The following is a 22,734-nucleotide window of genomic DNA, read 5'->3' as shown; positions in this document are numbered from 1 at the left end:
TTTTCGGCTGCTGAGTTGTTCGTACGTGTTCAATCTTCTGCTATGGTCCGCTATGACTTTTTCCAACTGCTCGATCTTTTCACTGGTGTCAGATTTTAACCTTTTTCCATCCTCCGAAGATATTGCTTTGATTGTTTCGGAATCCTCTGGCTCCAGATGTTCACTGCTATCGCTCAGTTCATTTGAAGATTCAGTAGAGTCCGATGTAATAGAATCGGCATTCTCGTTATCCTGTTCACTCTCATAGTTGCGTTCACACACGTTTGTTTCATGTTTCCGGTTGTCTGGATTGGAACAATCCAAATCGTCACATTCATTTTCGGGGTCTACGGCTCGTACGTATTTTCCTTCGTCCTCCATATCTGTTTTTTCGCAATTGCAACCTGCAATTTATATATACAGCACTGAAAAATCTTCGTGTTTTAAACAAAACGAACCGGTCAGGGTCGGATAGCTTTCATAAAATGCATGAAATGTTGGAAATCAGCCTTGTCTTTTATTTTCGCTTCTCGAAAACCTTTCTATTAACGATCGTCCCGATTCGTATGGAAAAGAGAGTGGCTCGTAACCGCACGAGTGTTTTTCTTTGCGATTGTCCCAAACCACCATTTTCCGGAAGTCTTTTTCTCTCTCCTGACCTCCACGGCCCATTGAAAAAATAAACTGGCTTTTTATTACCGATCGTCCCGATTCATATGAAAAAAAGCTCGTTACCGCACGAGAGTTTTTCTTTGCGATTGTCCCAAACCGCGATTCTCCGGAAACCTTTCTCTCTCGTGACCTCCGCGGCCCATTGGAAATAAGTTATGTGAAAAAAAAGATTAACCATAATCATAGAACATGGTTTAATGCATTAGCCATCTAATGCCAGCATTCCAACGTATAACTTGTCCTATTTATTTTGTATTCACTGACCAAAAACCCTGTTCAGAAATAACTTCTTTTTTTTGCATGCCAAGTGATTCCCGTTTTCGTTCTGTATTTTTTTGCCAAGCTCCAAGAAACCAATTACCCAGAATCGATCTCCTGGCAGGATCGCCAAAATGTGAGTGTCATACTTGAGACGGGAATCACCCAGCATGCCAGAACTTCATACTTAAACCTTCGCATATCAATGCGACTTACCTCGAGATCTGCCAATGGTCGAAAGAGACGATTCAATGATGCGCGTAGGCTTGGGCTAGCGTGTTGCCAGCGCTGATAAAGGCATCTCCTATAAATGCAGTGATGCCGAATAACTGGATACGCGGATCCTCTTACGAGGGGTACATTGGGCATACTCACAGTTGGCTCAAATGACTATTCTACTGAAAGCTGGCGAACTGTCATTAGTTGTATTCGGTATTTCATGCTGTCTCGGTTCACACAGTTTGCTATTAATATTTGAAAATTTGCCGCCAAAAAAACTTAAATATAGAACGCGTAAATTGTTTTCGAGTATTTGGTTGATTCTAGTGATGAAGAAAGTGATTTCGCAGAACAAATTTCCTTATACGCGATTAAGAAAATGGTTTTTGGAAAGATTCGGGGCGGCTCTCAGCCTAGTAAATAGCCAAATATTGACCGCCATACGGAGGAAGGTGCCATCCAGCGTTTTAACAATGTTTTTATCGGAAACACCGGTCTATACCGCTGACCATTTCCAACGCCGCTTTCGAACGCATCTTAGGTTGTTTTTGAAGATTGAAACAGCGGTGAAGGAGAAAAATGGTTTTTTATACAACGACCGAACGAAACGGGAAAACCTTCCAGGTTTATTGAATAATATTGGCCAAACTTGTGAGGATTTGAGCTTTCCGCATCGTGTAGGTTGCAGACCAAAATGGTCATCTCAATAAAAAAAACCTATACAAAATGTTTACCTGCCCGAAAAAACACTCTGTGCAAAATTTCAGCTCAATCGGAAATAAAATTGAGTAGTGGTTCACGCCGACACTTGCGTCCTACGACGTGTTTAACAAGCGAGGCAAAACGCTTCGTCTTCCGAGGCCGACCAATTGAGTCCGCATTCGAAACACTCATCATCTTCGTAATAAATATTATTACGAACATTCACTATCGAGCACAAAAAAAAACAACAACAGTTTGACATTTCATCAAATAGCAACGATTCGGCTCGTTGCTATCGCGTTGCCAAATTTAATAACTCGCTACTACCCGAGGTGAGAATTTTTTTTTTAACTCTAATATTTATTTAGGCCCAACCGCAAAGCATAACGGGGCCGAATTTCTTTTGGAGTAGGGAAAAGCCAGCTTGAGTAGAGCCTGTATCTCGACTGCTCCTCCTCAAACAGGCATAAAAACCCTCTCATCTTTTCTCTTTTATAAATACAATTTAAAAATACATATCATTTGAACCTACGGCTAACAATAACAATAATAAATAAAGTTCTTCTCTGTATGAGTAAATATCAATTCTTAATACTATTCGTTAAGGTGTGATGGTTCCTTATCTTTTTAGAAATCAAAACTTATATCTATGTTTGGTGGATCATGTCTCTCAGAAAGAAGCGAAGATTCATGTGTCTCTAAAAAGATCAATAAAAGAAAAAAAAGGAACAGAATTAGTGTGAAACTTTTTGATGGAGGTTGTGTTGGAAAAATAAGAAGAAGATAAGGAGATAATCAAATTCGATACTTGATATCTCTTAAAAAGTCATAAATAGGTATTACAAGCGCTGGGTTGCGGCTAGCAAGCGCATCCCGTACTTGCATTGTAAATGTCACTTTCTGTTTTCGGAGAGAATCAATAAGCTTGGTCCTTGCTCTGTGGTACTTAGGGCATACGAAGACTATATGATCTATATCTTCGTACCCTCCACATTCGCACAGATTACTATCGACTAAGTTTATTCGATAAAGGTGTGCGTTTGCAACATAGTGATTGGACATTAGGCGCGAAATAACTCGAATGAAATCTCGAGTTAAATCTAACCCTTTGAACCAAGCTTTTGTAGACACTTTGGGCGAAATCGAGTGCATCCATAGCCCAAGATCGTCTTTATCCCATTTTTCCTGCCAGTTTGCCAGGGCCAGTTGTCGAGGCAGGTGAAAATACTCGGTAAAGATGATCGGTCTATCAAATATATCTCCTTCTATGGCACCCCTTTTCGCTAATAAATCAGCTCCTTCATTGCCTGGGATTGAGCAATGAGAGGGGACCCACACAAAGCAGATAATAAAAGACCGATCAACCAGCACTTCTAATATCCGTCTAATTTCCGGAAGGAAAAAGGACGGGTGCTTGACCGGTTTAATCGATCGGAGAGCTTCGATAGAACTGAGGCTGTCCGAGAAGATGAAATAATTGCCTGGTGTTTTGAGCTCGATAATTCGCAGCGAATTGTGTATGTCAGCTAATTCAGCTACATATATGGAGCAAGGCTGTGCCAGTTTGCGGGATATGTGATGATCTGTGTTAAAAACGCCATATCCGGATTGTCCATCCATCACAGATCCGTCCGTGAAAAAGGAGTTCTGTTCTGGGAGGTGGCCGAATTTTGCCGAAAATATTAATGGCACAACTGTTGGTTTAAGGTGTTCGAGAATTCCATGGATTTCTAGTTTCATCGTCAAATCAAATACAACAGAAGAATTGTTGAGCGATGTTGAAATCTCACGGGATGGAGCAACAACCGAAGGGTTTATCTCCATGGTCATGAACCGCTGGTATACTGACATACAGGGTTTCTGAACAACTTCCAAGCACCTCTCATAGTTCTCGATTATCATTGGGTTTGCTATCTCCGATCTGATGAGGAAACGAAGAGCCAACTCGAATAGCCTCTCTTTGAGTGGTAGTACTCCCGCAATGACCTCTAGAGACATGGTATGTGTCGATTGCATGCAGCCTAGAGCGATACGCAAACAACGGTATTGTATCCTCTTTAGCTTCAGCATGTGTGAGGCTGCGACTCCTCTGAAGCATATGCTGCCGTATTCTATTACAGGCAGAATAGTGGTTTGGTAGAGTCGTATTAAATCCTTTGGATGCGCTCCCCATGATGTTCCTGTTACCATCCGAAGAAAATTAATTCTCGGTTGGCATCTTTGCTTCAGGTAATTGATATGTTTTTCCCATGTGCACTTAGAGTCATACCATACTCCTAGATACTTGAAGCTAGGTGACTGAGTGATGGGTATTCCGGACAGAACTAGCTCGAAGGGAGGTGGTGGTCGCTTTTTTGAAAAGACTACCATCTCCGTTTTTTCAAGCGAGAATTCGATTCCAAGACAACTGGCCCAACCGGTCAGATTATCTAGCGTATTTTGCAGGCTGTTTTTCATGTCTACAACTAGAGTCGCCGTGACTGATACAACGCAGTCGTCAGCTAACTGGCGCATTGTACAGCCGTCCGTCAAGCATGTGTCGATGTCACTGATGTAAAAGTTGTACAACAGCGGACTCAGACAAGAGCCTTGGGGGAGACCCATGTAGCTTGTTCGTGTTATTGTTGAAGAACCGTGGTTGAAAAGTAAATGCTTTTCAGACAGCAGGTTAATCAAAAAGTTTGTTAATATAGGGGAGCAGGGTTGATATTTGTTGACACTCTTGAATGAAAGCGAAAAAAAGCATCCATAAACGTTATTTTTTTACAATCCTTTCAGAGTTCTCCTTTCCCGCTTTTTGCATGGAAGTGAACTGTCAAAACACCTCATTATATTTCATGCGATGAAAGCGAGACAACAAAATCAGTTTATCAGTTAACAAAGATTGTCAAGGCATCGGTCAGTGTCAGTGAAAAAGTGTTTCGGTTAGGTTTATTTTGGTTGAGTGGACTGTTTGTTTTTTTTTCGCTTTGAAGTGAAAATCATTTGGTTGGATTCGTCGTCAAATTTGATTCCGTAACCGTGAACGATGCGCGCGATCTATTTCATCTGAGTATAACAGCACGCTACTAGGACGAAAATCTAGTGTATCTGAAGGAGTGCTACGATCATTGGAAGTGAAAATTGAAAATGATTGGCTGTAATTTTCGAAAAATTATGCTGGGGAAAATGACTTTTATCAGCACTGTAGGGGAGAATCCTTTCTGATGCAGTTTCTCGGAAAGAATTTCGATTGAAACTGAATCAAATGCGCCTGTGATATCCAGGAAAACCGAGGTCATTTGTTGTTTGCTGCCAAGAGCCATTTCCGCTTCTGTGGCTAGCAATGCCAGGCAATCGTTAGGGCCCTTGCCCCTACGAAAGCCGAACTGGGTCTCTGATAGTTGGTTAGTTGTTTCTGCCCAGTTGTCAAGTCTACGCAGGATCATTTTTTCAAGCAATTTGCGTATGCATGAGAGCATCGCAATCGGCCTGTGTTTAAGATTTGCTTAAACCTTCCAGGTTTATTGAATAATATTGGCCAATCTTGTGAGGATTTGAGCTTCCCGCATCGTGTAGGTTGCAGACCAAAATGGTCATCTCAATGAAAAAAAAACCTATACAAAATGTTTACCTGCCCGAAAAAACACTCTGTGCAAAATTTCAGCTAAATCGGAAATAAAATTGAGTAGTGGTTCACGCCGACACTTGCGTCCTACGACGTGTTTAACGTGTTTAACGCTTCGTCTTCCGAGGCCGACCAATTGAGTCCGCATTCGAAACACTCATCATCTTCGTAATAAATATTATTACGAACATGCACTATCGAGCACAAAAAAAAACAACAACAGTTTGACATTTCATCAAATAGCAACGATTCGGCTCGTTGCTATCGCGTTGCCAAATTGAATAATAATATTTAATAAAGATCCCAAGCACTAGAGTCGATTTGTCGCGATTCGACTTGAAAACTGCTTTGAAAATCATGATCTAGTAGACCTACCTCTATTTTGAGCCTTGTTATGGGCAAAAACTGCAAAGCAGACTACACTGAACCAAATTGCTCGCACATAAATGTGTTATCATTGTTTGACTTTAGCTTTTAACGATTGTATATCATTTTAGAACTGATTATCACCCTTTGCTTGCGCAGTTCAAACAAATAAGGGCAACACTAAACAGATAAAATGATTGTCATTAACTATGGGAAAGATTATGGATGAGCACATCGAAAGTGAAACGGTGTGAAACTGAATCGTAAAACAGTTCATGTTTGTATATGATTTCCTTAACCTGTTCCCGGCGGAGAGTAATAAGATTTTATCTCGAAAAATGACCTTCAAACTCTTATTACTCAGCAACAACGCGTACAATTAACACAAACTGGGTTGCGTATTGTAGATTGATCTGTTCTCAAACCGTATTTAATAGTTTAATCGTTCAAAATATCAAGTTCAATTGTTAAGTTGTAATCCAAATTCAGATGTCAGGTGATGCCATACGGCATCACCCGCCGGGAACGGGTTAATCGGGCTGACATGGATGATTTTCTTTCACATATGCGCTTGAATTCATGTTGTAACAACTATCACTGAAAACGTGTATTGTATCGTGGTCCCCGTGGTTCTGTGGTTAGCGCTGTCGATCGGCTAGCTCTTCCACACGGCTGTGATATCGGGTTCGATTCCCGATCAAGTCGAGGATCTTTTTGATCTGGAAATTTTCTCGACTCAGCACTGGGGTACGGTGTATCGTTGTACTTATCCTACGACATACAAAATGTGCCGAAAACAATATCGATAACGAATTCTCTCAACTAATCTAGTTGATCGAGACCGCATTAGCCCCCCAGGCTAGCGTGTGATATTGTTTTTTATCACTGAAAACATAAATGCAAAATTTTTCATTGATGATATTATTTTACAAGTGTGCATAGCGAATCATATCATTTAACGTGAATTATTAGTGCATCGAGTATTTCATATGACTTTTTTAATTTCACCCGTCTGATACTTCTGAATAATGAATTTTCTGATAAAGACTCGACGATTCCGTTCAGTGTATCGACGTTTGACGTTACGTTCCCAAGCAGATCAACTTTATACATAACCTATAAAAATCCAGCGACGTTACTTATCTAGGGACTAAGAGCAAGCCCACCAGTGGCTAAATTGAAGTTTCTAAAGCTAGTTTGGCAACTCCCACCATAACGCTGCAACCGCACCGGGCGTTGCTATGTTGGTTTGGGAAATAGCAATCCCCACCTCGGGTAGTAGCGAGTTATTAAATTTGGCAACGCGATAGCAACGTGCCGCATCGTTGCTATTTGATGAATAATGTCAAACTGTTGTTTATTTCATTCCCTTTGGATGGTTGATCTTTCTCTTTCTCAAATAATGTTGTTTGTTTTGTTGTGCTCGATAGTAAATGTTCGTAACAATATTATGAAAATAATGAGTGTTTCGAACATAATTTATCGGCCCCGGAAGACGAAACGCTTTGCCTTGGTTAAACACGTCGTAGGACGCAAGTATCGGCGTGGACCAGTCTATTTTAATTTTGATTGAGCTGAAATTTTACACAAGTGTTTTTTTTCGGGCGGGTAAACATTTATAGTTTTTTTTTAAATTCGAGATGACCATTTTGGTTGGCACTCTAATCTACACGAAGCATAAAGCTCAAGTCCTCACAAGATTGGTCAACCATGTCATTATTTCAACAAACCTGGAATTATTGTGCCGTGTCAAATAAATGTTGTGTGAACAAAAAAAAAATCACAAGAAGGTTGTATGCAAAGCCACGACCGCAAGGTTGAAGTAGAATACTTTTACAAGAAAGATAACCCGGCTGCTTGCGTGTCAGTCATTTTTTCTAGTAAATAAACGTTGACCGTTCATTGGCAGTATTGTAATTTCTTTTTGTCTGATATTTTGAATGAAGTTCATTGAATATTTTTAAATTTTGTGCAAATGAGAAGTTGAAGTGCTGCCGAATTGTAATATGCACATTTAATACGACATCATTAAACGGGAACGGAACAAAGGCTACGGTTATGCAGAACGCGAATGCCGGCGCGATGCGATTCGCCTTACCGTAATGAAATGTACAGCTCTTTCTAAGGCGAAGTAGAGCTATACATTTCAACAGATTTCGTCTTGCCGAATCGCATCGCGCCGTTATTTGTGTTCTGCATGACCGTAGCCAAACACTAAGCGACGCAAACACGTAATAATAGTCAGAGTATGCATGAAGATGAAGATAATTAACTTTGGATTATAGCGCAAAACGAGAAAATATTAACTCTTCAAATAATCATTTGTGTTCTTCAAATTTCAGTTGTTCAAATTAATATCCGATGAAATGTTTATTTATTATCTGATGAAGCTCTTATATAGGCCAAATGATGCATTCACAATTTACTAGGTCCATAACTCTGCCGACCGTGCTTGGGAAAGCGCGGTATAACGACCAATCAGAGGTCGAATTTTGTGTTTTGACAAGGCTTAAGAGTTTTCAATAGTACAATAGTTCGAATGATAAAATTGCAATTTCATGCATTTGGTAGGAATCTTAGAAGATTTTCTAATCGATTGCTGCAAAAACGAAGGAAATCCATCGAAAACTAACTGATTTATTAGCATTTGAAATTTTTCTCACTTTTTTCAGTTTTAGATTTTCATTTTACATCCCTATGTAGCCGAACTTCCTGAGAGAAGTATTCTAATTCAAAATTAAATCTTCATTAATTCATTTGTTGTCCTTATAAGGACAATTGTTCAATTTATCATTGATAGTGAGGACTAAGGCGCACGGTCAACACAATGAGAAAGGTGTTTTCACATTGAAAACTAGACACGGCATTACTGGAGGAAGTGTTGGCAAATGCATCTACCGCTAATACCACCGCTATCATACGAAAGCGCGTCGTTTCATGTGGGGAATATCAACAACGAAAAATGACGCGCGTCTAAGCATAACCCGAACTGTGTCGCTGTGCTGCTCCCATTTACCTTTACATCGGCCCCAGGGAAGTACCGGCTGCATCTGTATCTACCGCTGAGGCTGTCACTATACTGCTATTGGTACCAAAAGCTATTAACTCTTCAAATAAGTGTTTTATTTGTTCTCAAAAGAACAATTATTCAATTCAAAATCGGATTTACGCAATCGCATCTCTGTAATATTACCGACAATAATATTCTTCTGAACAAACTGATACAACTTTCCCATTAGGCCTCTGCCACAATAGACGCGAAAAGCGACGCGAATCGATTCGCTCGGCTGTAGGTTAATGTACAGCCATCAGTAGAGCTGTACATTAACCTACGGCCGAGCGAATCGGTTCGCGCCGCTTTTCGCGTCTACTATGGCAGAGGCCTTAGAGAAAGTTGCTGGCTGATGTATTCACTTCATGCAAGCCTGCTGCTGATGCTTTCCGCTACCACACTGAAACAGCATTTTAGTAAAGGGAGTGTCGTTGCATCAGCTCACCCTGCTACTATTGATGCTGATATACCCGCTGCAACAGCTACGCTATGCATAGCCATGCCACAGTTGTGGCCGCTATACGCTGGCCCAACTGCTGAGCAATTGCTACGCTTATCCGCAGCCATGCCACAGTTGTGGCCGCTATCCGCTATCGATGGTACCCACTGCACTGCTCCCGCTGCTGCTAAGGGAGGACTGCTGTCGTCGCTGTTCAGAACTATTATGAACGGCTTCGACTAAAACAGGCTCTGATATAGGGATGAAAATAGGAATAAATTATTTTACGTACGTGGTGGAATGATATAACTTGAAAAATATGTGTGACTACATTCTGGCTCAGAGCGATCATTTGATGAGCTCCACCTCTTTTTTCAGTTTCGAAAGTTTTTCCTCAGTTTCGTAGCACGGATGCACAAAAATGATTTCTTGTCGAGCCGGACCGATAGCACTCTCATTGAAGCAACTGCAGCTTGGTTGAAGAAAATGTTCCCGTCCCCATGTCGCATGTAAGCAGATTATTGCGTTCAGTAGATAGTGTATCCAGCGAATAAACACCGATGGTGCTCTCACACACGCAACGGTTTTAACCCGTATCTTATTGCGGATTGTAACATCAAGCAATTTCGTTTGCTCGCTGTTGCGTGTTGCATCATGTTGCAACTTAGCAGCTGGGAGGCGACGAAATTCTGTTTATGCTGATTGATTGAATCGACTTCATGTTAGCTCTGCATAGTCGAACTAACTGCTTTTGTGAATGCGTACTAACAGGGCAGTTAATTATTCAATGTCGGTTATGCTGATCGCAGCCTTTGCGCTGCCCCTACAGTGGGGAGTTAACTAAATAAAGTGAAAATTAGACAACTACAACAGAATTTGATTGCATCCCGCACAGAATGTCTGCTTGTGTTGATGCCAGAAAATTATTAACCTTCAATTATTTTTTTATTTGCTTTGAAAAAAGCATGTTGCGGTTCAAAATCAAAATCAAATTGGGGGAATTAAGATACACGGACAACATGCACTATGGAAGATATTTCACATTCAGTAAATAAGACGGGTGCGACAAATTTGAATTGCTAGGATGCAACACAGAATGCTTGCTTGCGTTGACAAAAATTATTAACTTTCAATGACTTGTTTATTTGCCTTAAAAAAGGCATTTTGATTTCCGAAATTGGATTTCCTGATGGCAATCATCATGCTGCCCCAACACGGGGGGAATAATGGCTGTCTGGCGACACACGCTGAGAAAAACCGCGCTGCTCCTGAGACGTGGTGACCAACCACAGGGCTAGTGCTGCTGCTAAGGAAGAACGACTGCTGTTGTCGCTGTCTAGAACTATTATGAGCGGCTCCAGCAGAAACAGGCTCTTATATAGGCCAAATAGCATGTTTTCAATTGCAAGGTATATGATCCTGTCGACCGTGCTTAGGAAGCAAGCATATAACGACCAATCAGAGGTCGAATTTTTCGTTTTGACAAGGCTTGACTATTTTCAATAGTACAATAGTATGAATAATAAAATTACAATTATCTTATTTTGGGAAGAATCTTAGAAGATTTTCCAATCTATTGCTGCAAGAACGAAGGAAATCCATCGAATACTAACCGATTCATTAGCATTTGAAATTGGACATATTTTTCACTTTTTTCGGTTTTAGATTTTCATTTCACATCCCTATGTAACCGAACTTCCTGAGAGAAGTATTCTACTTCAAAACAAACCTGAAAGGTTTGAGTGAATTGCTCGGGAGTATTACCGACTATTGCTGCTGACTCTTTTGAAGGCATGTTAGTCTCAGTTTCCCGTTGCGTTCGGTTGTTGAATAAAAAACCATTTTTCGCATCTACACACACTTAATTTATCTTGGCGAACTTCCCAACAGCTGATCGATCTCGGCAAATCTTTCCAAAACAGTCAGCAATATATTTCGACGAACATTCAGCAAATATGTCGATTTACCGTGAACCAGCAAGTATTGACATCTCATTAACCGAAGTTCTTGAAAATTCTGCCGAAAACTTGTAAAACATTTCGCTGAATTTATCGGCTGTTGAGTTCTCGGCAATAAAATCTGAGTGTACAGCTGTTTTAATCTTCGAAAACAACTTGAGACGAATTCGAAAGCAGCGTCGGAAATGGTCAGCGGTATAGACCGGTGTTTCCGAAAAAAAACATTGTTAAAACGCTGGATGGCAAACTTCCTCAGCATAGCGGTCAATATTTTACCGTTTTCCAGACTGAGAGCCACCCCGAATCTTTCCAAAAATCCTTTTCATACTCGCGTATAAAAAGATTTGTTTCGCGAAATCATTTTCTTCGTCACTAGAATCCACCAAATACTCGAGAACAATTTCCGCGTTCTACATTTAAATTTTGTTTGGCTGCAAATTTGCAAATATTAATAGCAAATTGTAGGAATCGAGACAGCACAAAGTACAAAATACAGATTTGAGTATACACTAAAGTCGCTTTTTACGCGGGGGATACATGCCGCGTAAAAAAACGCGTAAATTCCGGAATCCGCGTAATAAAACCGCGTAAATTCCGGAATCCGCGTAAAAAAAGCCGCGTAAAAAGAAACCCGCGTAAAAAAAAACGCGTAAAAAGCGACCTTAGTGTAATAGTTATTGAAGGCAACGTTGCGAAACGTTCCGCGGTCTAACGCAATTACTTTAATTAAACATACAAGGATAAAAAAATCCATGCACGCACAAACGAAGAAACCTGCAACAGAATTGTGTTATCGATAATTTGGGAGAACGGAAACAAAGCTAAAACAGAGTTGCTTGAAATAAAGGGGATATTTTATGAAGCAGAAAGAACGCAGATCATTCCGGAAACAATTGACGGACAGATAAATTGGTTATTACAAGATGCGCAGAATTTTTGGGAAACACGACACACACGAACATTTTGCTAATGCCAGCTAGTGACGGTCTTTAGAAATTAGCAACTGCCGGCGTTTAAAAGAAATAGATTGTTGTAGTCTCCAACAAATAAAAGACTAGTTGTAGCTTTAACGTCTATATTCTTTGGAGGTTGGAACAAATATGAATAGAGAAAATTGTGCTGTCAACCAGCTTAATAATTCACAGGCTTCTTAGTTAAAAGTCTTCGAGTGTAATTGCTATGGAACATCTCCCCCTTAAAAGAGATCGTAGGATCCGAGCCATGCCGGAAGCCTTCGGTTACGAACGGGTTGATTGGAGCACTGCGGATTGATGCCTTCAACAACGACTTCTGGTGCTAGAACCTTTTCTTGGTCCAATGTTGGTTCGGCAGGGTGCAATACTTCAGGCAATTGTTGAATTGGGTGTGCCACTTCTGGCAGCATTTCAGGCGGTTGTTGAGTTTCTTTGGAATCAGGATCGGCAGTTTCATCCGAACATGGAGTACACAGATTTTGCATTCCAAATTCCTCAAGCAGCACGGTCCATGGTAAATTTGATTCAGTAGCTTCACTAATGGATTCTAGATGACGCTGTCGTAGCTGATTCGTATGAGAACGGATGAGACGACCGGTGTCCAGAAGTACAGCATACATGACGGAGCCTTTTCTCTCAATCACCTTGCCAGGAACCCATGAGGTTTGATAGTGATGATGAACCTCTGCGTACACTAAATCATCAGCGGAGAACTCTCTCTTGACGGTACCATGGTGTTGATTGAACTGGTTATTCTGCTTACTGTTTACAGCTGGTGTGCTTGATTTTCGGGGCTTAAGAAGATCCAGTGTAGTAGTGAGGGGTCTACCAAGAAAAAGTTCTGCAGGTGACTTATGATCACGAGCACTTCGATTGGGTGTGGACCGGTAAACGGAAAGGAAAGTTTGAAGATGTCGGAAAGTTGCTGGATTTCCTCCCTCTCGTAACTTCTTGAGTCCTCTTTTCAAAGTGTCCACAAAGCGCTCAGCCTGTCCATTAGACTGTGGATGGTAGGGCGCAATTGTTAAGTGGGTGATGCCAGCTTCATCACAGAATTGCTTGAATCGGGCGCTAACAAATTGCGAGCCATTATCCGAAACCAGAATTTTTGGATTGCCGAATCTTGAAAAAATCTCGTCTAGCATTTCCAACGTTTTCGTTGTGTTTGTGCTTCGAGTGCGGTAGATTTCTGGCCATTTTGAATATGCGTCAATTACCAGAAAGTAGTAGTATCCATTAATCGGGCCAGCATAATCGATATGGACTCGTTCCCACGGCTTCGATGGAATGGGCCACGACTCCAGGTCCGTCTTGCGTGGTGATTTAGCAGCTTCAGCACAGGGTCTGCAGCATCGAACATATTTTTCGACGGCATCATCGATGTTAGGCCAGTACACGAAACTTCTTGCTAGGGATTTCATTCGCTCCATCCCCGGATGGCCTCGATGTAGTTGCTGAAGAATGCGTTTGCGAAAGCGGTTTGGCACAACAACTCTATCGCCGAACATGATGCAACCTTGGACGATCAGCAGACTGTCTCGGCGGATAAAGAATTGTTGGACAACTGGATCATTAATTGCTTTGGAATGATTGGGCCATCCTTCATTGATATGGAACACCACCGACTGGAGAACAGGATCTTTCGATGTTTCAGTAGCGATCATTTCAGACGTCACAGGTAGACTTGAAGTAGAATCACTGAGAACGGTGTTGACATCGGCTTCCATTTGGACAGAAGCAATGACATACTCTTCGTCAGTTGTTGAATGGCATTTCATTAGTCGTGAAAGGAGGTCAGCGTGTCCAAAGTCTTCAGTGCGCACAAACTGGATGTCAAAATCGTACAGCATTAACGTAAGCGCCCAGCGTTGAAGCCGGTTAGCCGTGTATACCGGAATTCCTTTTTTGCTCCCGAACACCTTAAGAAGTGGTTGGTGATCAGTCTGCAAGGTAAACTTCCGGCCGAATACCATCTTATGAAACCGTGTTACAGCAAAAACCAGTGCCAAAGCTTCTTTTTCTATCTGGCCGTAATTTTGCTCCGCAGGAGTTAGAGATCTTGAAATGTGCGAAATAGCCTTCACTGATCCATTCGGAAAACGATGCATAATAACAGCGCCCAAGCCATTCTTGGATGCATCACCTGCGACGATGATTTCTTTGTTCGGGTCAAAATGTGTCAGCAACAAGTCGGAAGTGAGCAGCATTTTGAACTTGTCGAACGACTTCTGACAGTTCGCAGTCCATTCCCATTTCACGTTTTGTTTCAGTAAATAATCCATGGGTGCTCTTAGCTCTTTCATCTGCTTGACAAAACGCCCATAATAATTGATAGCTCCAAGATACGATCGAAGCTGTGATACGTTGGTTGGAGCTGGCATTTGCGAAATTGCGGTTGTCTTCGCGGGATCAGGTCGTAAGCCGTCTTTGTCGATGATATGGCCTAGGAACTTAATTTGTGATAGACCAAATCGACATTTTTCGATCTTCAGATGAAAACCGTACGTTTTGATCCGCTCCAGGATCTCATGAAGGCTTCGATTGTGTTCTTCTTTTGTCTTACCAGAAATCATGATATCGTCTAGATACGGTTTTACTCCAGGAATACCAGCGACCATACTGTCAATAATCCTTTGGAAGGCACCAGGAGCGGACTTGATTCCAGGCGGCAGACGGTTGTATTTGAACAGTCCTCGATGAGTGTTTATCGTCAGATACTTTTGTGATTCCTCTTCAATCTCGACTTGCAGGTACGCATCAGAAAAATCGAGTTGGGAGAAATAACGGCAGCCAGCTAGATCAGCAAAAATATCATCTGGATGTGGTAGCGGATGGGCATCTGATTCTAGCGCATTGTTTAACCCTGTAGAATAGTCGCCACAGATACGGACGGAAACGTTGTCTGACTTACGGACCACTACTATTGGAGTTGCCCAGTCGGAAAACTTCACTGGTGAGATAATTTCCTTGTCCTGAAGACGTTGAAGTTCGGCATCCACCTTGGGAAGAGCAGCATATGCAACTGGTCTCTTGGGATAGTACACGGGACGGGCGTTGGGCTTCAGGTAGAGTTTAACTTTTGCCTTGGTACACCGGCCAAGTGTGCTCTGGAACACTTCCGGGAACCAGTGTTGTTAGTCTCGCTCGTAAGCAGCATACAACACCTCATGTGAGGTTCTCGGTGTCGCCGCTTTCACACAGTAGAGAATTCTCCAATCAAGCTTTCTCTCGTTCTTTCCTGCTTTATTTCTTACTCCCGAGATCATATGCACACACTCCCGTCTACTCTTCTCGTGTGTACTCGTGTATATCTACTCCCCAACTCACGAGAACGACCAGCCGAAGACAATTGATTCAAGATGCTTCGCAAAGGAAAAAAATGATAGGGTATCGGACTACTTCGGCAGCGGTTCGCTTTGGCTGGTTTTGCATTAGACTGCTGTAAAAAACTTACCGGAGCAGTCCGATACCCTTCACGTTGCCCCACTGTCGGCTGTCGGTATATGTCGGGAAGGAAGCATTTTCGTTTTCGAGCACAGTTTTTCAAGCACTCCTTCTAGTCAAGCAATTTTTGTCGAGTACTCCTACTCACTTGCAGGAACTGGCGTACTCTTTTACGGTAGCTGAGTAACAATACGGACGAGTTTATTCGTGTCGGTGCGTGCTTGCTGCCACTCAGGGGAATGCATTAAGAAGAAAGAGTATCTCCAAAGCGTGTGTGCAGAAGACTTGAGAAGCGTAGCGTATGTCTCGTTCTCAAGCAGAAGGGAGAAGAAAGGTTTTGCTACTCGCTCGATTTGCAACGCTGCCGGGAACTTCGTAGGCAGCTTTTGCTCAATGTCTTCCGGCTTCTGATGCACAGCATTGACCAGTGAGTTGAAAGGAATCGACCATAGATGGAATAGATCGATTGTTTCAATTCCAAGGACATTCAAATCCGGGCTTGATGACACATAGACAATGCCAGCTTTTGTCACGCTTCGGATGGTTATGTCTGCAAGGAACTCACCAGCCATGTTAATCTTGTCTCCGGAAGCGCTGATGGCGGTTATGTCAGTTTCTCTGATGGCTGGTTTGCCTATCGCCTCCCAGGTCTGCGTAGAAATAATGGTGATATCAGAAGCGCAATCTAACTGAAGGACAGCTTCTTTGCCATTGATTCCAACAGTAACGTATTTCCTCTTCCCTTGAAGATCGATGCGTTTCACTGAAATTCCTTTGGACTTCACAAATGCCTTGTACTTTTGTTTTTCGAACTTCTTTGCTGGCTTTGATTTTGATTCAGCGGATGAGCAGTAACCTTCTTTATGCCCTTTTCGTTTGCACTTGTTGCAATTGTGGTCTTAATAGGAACATTCCTTTACGAAATGTAAATCACCGCAAAACCAGCACGGAGATTTCGGTTGTTTTTTCTTAGCAGGCTTGGTGGAAACAGCGTTGACGACGGATTTTTCCGGACCGGGCTTCTCTACCAACTTGGTGTCCTGCTTTAGATTGTTGAACCGATGACACTCCTCGACGAGATTTTCCAAGGTTAGCTTTGTGCCGTCTGCTGGCGGAGCATGCTCTTCAGCTTCCAATTTGCCGATCAATCGAGTTCGGATGTCTGCATCGCGGGGAGATTGTAGACCGCAAACAAAGCGTAGCGCCTTGAATTGGTCATCGGTGAGCTTGGTGAGTTGGAATGCTTCGCAACGCTTGTTCACAGAGGCAGCATAACTTGAAAAATCGTCTGCTTCGTTCTTAGTATACTGAAGACAACGGTAACGATCGTTGAACAGCGAGGTTTGATGACCAAAAAGTTTCTTAAGTTTCTTCACCGTTTCGTCCAGGCCAAAATCGCGGGGATGTCTTGGCAGGATACTATTTACGTATCGCTCGTGGAACTGGGTGCCGATTTTTCTTAAGAGTAGCCTCACCTTCGCTGGATCGTCTAGATTCTTGCCGTCGACCTTGAAGACATCTTCGTAGCGAGCAAACCACGCGTCGAAGAACACTCCACCGTCAGGATCGTAGTAAAAATTTTCAATTCCCGTGGCCAACGATTCGATTATCTTCTCGCTTCCCGGTTGGCTGGCTTGACCGGTTCGCTTGAGGAGTTGAATCTGCTCTTGTTGGTTGACTTCCAGTTCGGTTAGTCGGAGAATCGCGTTTTTCAAATCCTGGTCGGACATCTTGCAAGAGTCTTGAAGCAGCTTAAAATCCCATCCTCGTCGCCAAGAATTGTTGTAGTCTCCAACAAATAAAAGACTAGTTGTAGCTTTAACGTCTATATTCTTTGGAGGTTGGAACAAATATGAATAGAGAAAATTGTGCTGTCAACCAGCTTAATAATTCACAGGCTTCTTAGTTAAAAGTCTTCGAGTGTAATTGCTATGGAACATAGATGAATTGGTAATCCCCAATAGCAACGACCGGTGCGAACATCGGTTGCTATCCAAAATAGCAACGGCCAGCGTTGTGAAAATAGCAACTCAAATGGCGACTCACCGGTGCGCTTGCTCTAAATAATCCAATGGGAGTTGCCAAACTAGCTTTAGAAACTTCACGCTCCTTTAATTTTACTCTAAATTGAGCAACTTTGACTCAGTTTTACATTGTCTCTTAAAACGTCAAAAATTGAGTAAGTTTCATTTACCGAACTGAGTAACAGTTACTCAGATTATCATAATTTTCTGCTTTACTCTTTTTTTTTGAGTGGTATTGAAAACATTTAAAAACGTTCCGCTAAAAACAAGCTGTTGTTTGGAAAAACGTGTTGTATTGTTGTTTGAAAAAAGTGTTTTTTATTTGTGTATTAGTGTTCCTCCAGATATGAGAATGGTTATGGATTATTTGGCATGTGTACTATTTAAAACCTCAAGTCACAGTTCCCGGGTAACAGTGAACCGTATTGCTGCGGTTTTTAATGAAGCTCCTAAGGCATGGACATGAGTTGGTCGACGAAAGATGGCTCAATGGTAGCGGAAATTACTGCAGCTGGTGTTTTGCGTTGCTCGACGGTAACTTCAGGGCTCTGACTACTGTCGTGAAATGGTTGAATCGGCCATTCGCAGCGGTCGCGTTTTAACCACTGTGGCCCGTGCCACCACAGGTCGCACTTTAGTAAAGTTTCAGCAGGTATGCCTCTGGAGATGTCGGCTGGGTTTTCCTGCCCGGCTACATGGTTCCATGAACAGTTTTGGGTGGCGTTCTGGATCAGTGAAACACGATTGGCAACGAACGTTGTCCAGGTAGAAGGTGCTGCGTTGAGCCAACAGAGTACGATTGTAGAGTCCACCCAGAAGAAACTTTCTGCTTCAATCCCAAGAGACAATTTCACTCGTTTATACAGTTCCGCTGACGATTTTGCCCCACACAGTTCTAGTCTGGGAATACTTGTTTTGGTTTTTAGCGAGGCCACCTTGGATTTGGCAGTAAGTAGAGATACTTCGACGTTACCGTCTGCATCTGTGGAACGTATGTAGACACAAGCGCCATATGCGTGTTCTGATGCGTCGGAGAAATATAGCAGCATGCTGGTAGAGTTCGGTAGCAGGATGCAACGGCCGATGCGAAGTTTGTTAAGTAGAGTAAGTTGCGATTGATACGCGTGCCAGCGGTCCTTTATTGCTGGCGGGAGATCACTGTCCCAGTCCCAAGGATTGCCGTCGTCGTCTTTCAAGGTCCAAAGTGTCTGCATAAAAATTTTGGCCGTCGTTACTACTGGGCCAACGAGGCCAAGTGGATCGAAGAGTTTTGCTATGTAGGAGAGCGCAATCCGTTTACTTATTAGCGAATCCGCAGATGTGTTGACGGGATGGATTTTATACCGGAGTTGGTCGGATGACGGTTCCCAGTGCAAGCCGAGAGTTTTGATGCACTGATCCTTGTCGAAGTCGAAAGATTCCTGCAAGCCGCGTTCTGCTGGTTGTACGTCCTCTAACACTGCTGCTTCATTGGATGCCTATTTACGGAGTTCCAATCCACCCTTTAGCAGAAGCACCCTGAGTTGGTTGAGCAATGCTTTCGTCTCAGTTACGTCGCTGCTACCAGAAAAGAGATCGTCTACGTAGAAGTCCTTGCGTAGAACCTTGGCTGCTTCAGGAAACTCGTTACACTCGTCATCGGCAAGCTGTTGTAGAATACGGGTTGCAAGAAACGGAGCGCTGGCAGTACCGTAGGTTACTGTTTTTAGTTCGTAGGTTTCAGTCGGACTATCGGGCGAGGGTCTCCCCACAATGCGCTGCAAAGGTGTATCCCGGTCGTCCACCAGGACTTGGCGGTACATCTGCTTGCTATCGGCGATCAGCATCACTTGATGAGTTCGGGAACGCATTATGATCGAGCGGAGGTCTTCTTGGACGGTGGGGCCCACCATGAGTGCGTCGTTGAGCGACGGGCCATTGGGTATCTTGCACGATGCATCGAAAACGACCCGTAGTTTGGTCGTTGTGCTATCTTCACGTACTACGGCATGATGCGGAAGATGATAGCACGGTGTTGGAGGATCTTCGTAGTCGGACACACGCTGCATGTGCCCTAGCGCATGGTATTCCTCCACGAAAGCACGATATTGGTGTTGCAAATCCGGGTTGCGCACTAGACGAGCTTCTAGTTGATGAAAGCGGTGAAGAGCGGAGCGACGGTTGTCGTTGAGCTTGGAGAGAATGTCCTGCTTGAGTGGCAGTCGAACCACATATCGACCGTCGGCGTTTCGGGTTACTGTCTGGCGAAAGTGTTCTTCGCAGGCTGCTTCTTCTACCGAGTAGCAGGGATCAGTGTCGTCTTCTTCGATGGACCAGAATTTCTCCATCAGTGCCTGTAGGTTGTGCGTAGTGGCGAAGTTGGCGGTAACAGGAGCAGTACGACGGTTGAGGGTGGACTTTCCAGACATTACCCAGCCGAAAACAAAATTGACGAGAACAGGCAGGTCTTCACCTAGAGGAATTCTGCCAGCGACCTTAAACAAATCGAAGAAGATTTCTGCACCCAAAACCAGGTCGACCGGAGTGGTGCGGTGGAATGACGGGTCAGCCAGTTGAACACCAGGTGGAATCTCCCAGGATGATACGTCAACGGAAGCGGATGGCAAGTCGATGGTAACCTTCGGCAAAACAAGAAAATCGAGAGTGTATGTATACTTGCCAAAGCGGGACCGAACCGTAGTGAGGAGTGTCTGGCGGGCATGTGCTGAAGACTGACCAATGCCGGCAATCGGTAGGTGAACCTTCTTCCGTTGTGCCTTGATTCGCTAAGAAAACGATTCAGTGATGAAGCAGCATTCACTTCCAGAGTCTAGCAGCGCCCGTGCTGCGTGTTCGACTCCATTGTCGTCGACGACGATGATAATGGCTGTAGCGAGAAGGATTGTCCGTTGTCCTTGTCCAACCGAGGCGTAGCTGGAAGGTTCACTGATGGAAGCGGATACAGCAGAAGTTGACTGGTAGCTGGTAGATGGCGTTGAAATTAGGACTCGTGCGTTGGATTCTGCCTTTATTGGAGCATGTGTTTTGACCTTGTCGATGCACAGCTGTGTGTGATGCCTACCGCGACATTTTCGACAAGTACTGTTGGATGGACACTCTGCCACTAGATGGCCCTTGCGTAGGCAATTGCGGCACAAGCGATGACGGCGAACTTCCTTTTCCTTATCCTCAGGGCATAGCTTCGAAAACGTGGTACACATGTAGAGTGGACGGTGATCGTGGCAGATAATGCACTTTCGCAGCTCAGGTTGTGTTGCTGCGTGGCTGACTGTAGCTCGTTGGGGTGGTTTCCTTACCAGGTTAGTTGGCTGGGACTCTGTTGGGTTACCTTGAATGTTCTGCAATACGGTGACTCTCCTTTGGATTAATGCCGTCAGGTCCCTGAACGAAAGTGGGTCCTTGGTTGAAGCATACTCTTCCCAGTCTCTCCTCGTCTTGGAATCAAGGCGGCTGCTCAGCATCCGGATTAGCAATATGTCCCAAAACTGCACCTTTTCACCTAATTGTTGTAGCACTTTGACATTAGCTTCAAATTTGTCTACCAGCGAACTCAATTCTGAAGCACACTCCCGTTTTAGCAGCGGAAAATCAAAAAGTGAATCTACGTAGGACTGTTTCAAGCGCGCCGTATTTTGAAAATGGTCAATGAGTAAATCCCAAGCCACCGTAAGTTATTTGCGCTTATAGGGATCGTTTGTATCAGTTTTAGCGCTTCACCTGACAACGACGACCGTAAGTAGTAGAATTTCTGAATGGTGGATATGTCCGCCGACAAATGTACTAGCGACACGTATAAGTCGTGAAAATTTAACCAAGAATCAAGATTACCGTCGAAAACCGGAAGTTTTACGTCGGGAAGACGAACGTGCGAAGGGATATGGCTGGCTGAAGAAGCTGAGACATTCACACTGTTGGATTTATTGTTAGCCAAAAGGAAGCCCTTGACTCGATAGTAGGCTGACTCGTACTCCGTCCGCTGCTTAAGTTGTTCATCTAGGTTAGACTCGTCTAGCGTTTCGAGTTCAGCCTGAACTGTATTTATGTCCGCCCAAAGTTTGATGATGCTCTCTAACCGCACTGGCACTTCGTTGGCATCGCGTTCCCCGTCGTACTAGCGTTTTTAGGCGACGTTCGGCAGCCATTTTAGTTGAAATCTGGAAAACAGAAGACCGCGTAGCGCAAACGAGACGCATGACGGGATTTGGAACCCTAATTACCTTCTAAAGGCAAGAAAATGCCTTGAAAATCAAAATAACAGCGATCGATGTCCCTTCTAGACGCTCACGGGTTGTAGCAGTAACCAGCAGATGAATGTAAGTGGCAGCGGGAAGATGAATTTTAGCTGAGAACAGGCAGAAAATGCCTTGAATTTATTCCAACAGTGGGTTCCTTTCCGTATCCACGTTTTGATTAAAGCGAGTAGAGGTGTACTCAGATTATGCGATGGCGGCACAGCAAACAGTAGCAAACAGCAGCGAACAGCAACAATCGCGATGGCGAATTTACGACGCTCCCAGTGAGCGGTACAAAGCAGGAATGGCGACGAAACGATGATCAGAAACGGTGCGGATTACGGAGTTCACGTATATCCGGTTCGAAGGACCAAATGTCGATTGCTCAGGTGAGCAGCAGAATACCAAAAAATCACCGTTTGCCTCACAGGTAAGTATAAGCACTAAATCAAGTAAGTTTAATCACTTTCTCCGTTCAGGTTGCAATCGAGAACGCGGGATGTAAGTGAAAACACTGTATTTGACTCAACTGATAACTATATTAATTACATAACTTAAATAAATTGCGTATAAAAATCGAATAATTTGTCTGCTTGCTGTTGACGAATGAAGTGAAGAGAGAGCGCACTGACTGTTGACGTTGTTTATATATCCTAGAGTCCGGAAGCAATAGATGGGCGAACTGGCTGGTAGCACTGCTTGAACCGGTTCTCTAGAATAATTTTTCTAGCAGTCGGGGTTGTAATTGGGGGCTGACGAATGATGACGTCTGATGGTTTCGTTATGCACGAACAACGTCTATACGAAC

General features: G+C 43.3%; 2 protein-coding genes across 2 annotated transcripts; both read right to left on the bottom strand.

Moving 5' to 3' along the window:
• Positions 1-12,447: 12,447 nt before the first annotated feature.
• On the bottom strand, positions 12,448-17,400 carry LOC129720101 (uncharacterized protein K02A2.6-like). The gene is made up of 3 exons (XM_055671521.1): positions 16,605-17,400; positions 16,015-16,538; positions 12,448-15,333 (listed from the first exon to the last, which is right to left on the bottom strand). The coding sequence occupies exons 1-3, from the start codon at positions 17,398-17,400 to the stop codon at positions 12,448-12,450; spliced, it is 4,206 nt and encodes a 1,401-aa protein (XP_055527496.1).
• A 743-nt stretch (positions 17,401-18,143) lies between these two features.
• LOC129720100 (uncharacterized) lies at positions 18,144-21,836 on the bottom strand. Its single transcript, XM_055671520.1, has 4 exons — positions 21,768-21,836; positions 20,598-21,305; positions 19,248-20,459; positions 18,144-19,172 (listed from the first exon to the last, which is right to left on the bottom strand). Exons 1-4 carry the CDS (start codon positions 21,834-21,836, stop codon positions 18,144-18,146), a joined length of 3,018 nt encoding a protein of 1,005 aa, XP_055527495.1.
• Positions 21,837-22,734: the final 898 nt, after the last annotated feature.

Source organism: Wyeomyia smithii, chromosome 2, assembly GCF_029784165.1.
Source record: "Wyeomyia smithii strain HCP4-BCI-WySm-NY-G18 chromosome 2, ASM2978416v1, whole genome shotgun sequence".
In the NCBI taxonomy this organism is placed as follows: Eukaryota; Metazoa; Arthropoda; class Insecta; order Diptera; family Culicidae; genus Wyeomyia; species Wyeomyia smithii.
This window is presented reverse-complemented; position numbering and strand designations above follow the sequence as displayed.

What these genes read in the sequence shown, in the direction of transcription:
- LOC129720101 (XM_055671521.1), bottom strand. Translation starts at nt 17,400, where the DNA reads ATGTCCGACCAGGATTTGAAAAACGCGATTCTCCGACTAACCGAACTG. An exon ending in ATCTCCGTGCTGGTTTTGCG is followed by an intron (nt 16,539 to 16,604) that starts GTGATTTACATT and finishes GCAAACGAAAAG; the next exon opens with GGCATAAAGAAGGTTACTGC. An exon ending in CAGCGTTGCAAATCGAGCGA is followed by an intron (nt 15,334 to 16,014) that starts GTAGCAAAACCT and finishes GAAGTGTTCCAG; the next exon opens with AGCACACTTGGCCGGTGTAC.
- LOC129720100 (XM_055671520.1), bottom strand. Translation starts at nt 21,836, where the DNA reads ATGGCTGCCGAACGTCGCCTAAAAACGCTAGTACGACGGGGAACGCGA. An exon ending in GCCAACGAAGTGCCAGTGCG is followed by an intron (nt 21,306 to 21,767) that starts GTTAGAGAGCAT and finishes CGCTTGAAACAG; the next exon opens with TCCTACGTAGATTCACTTTT. An exon ending in AACCTTCCAGCTACGCCTCG is followed by an intron (nt 20,460 to 20,597) that starts GTTGGACAAGGA and finishes TCGTTTTCTTAG; the next exon opens with CGAATCAAGGCACAACGGAA.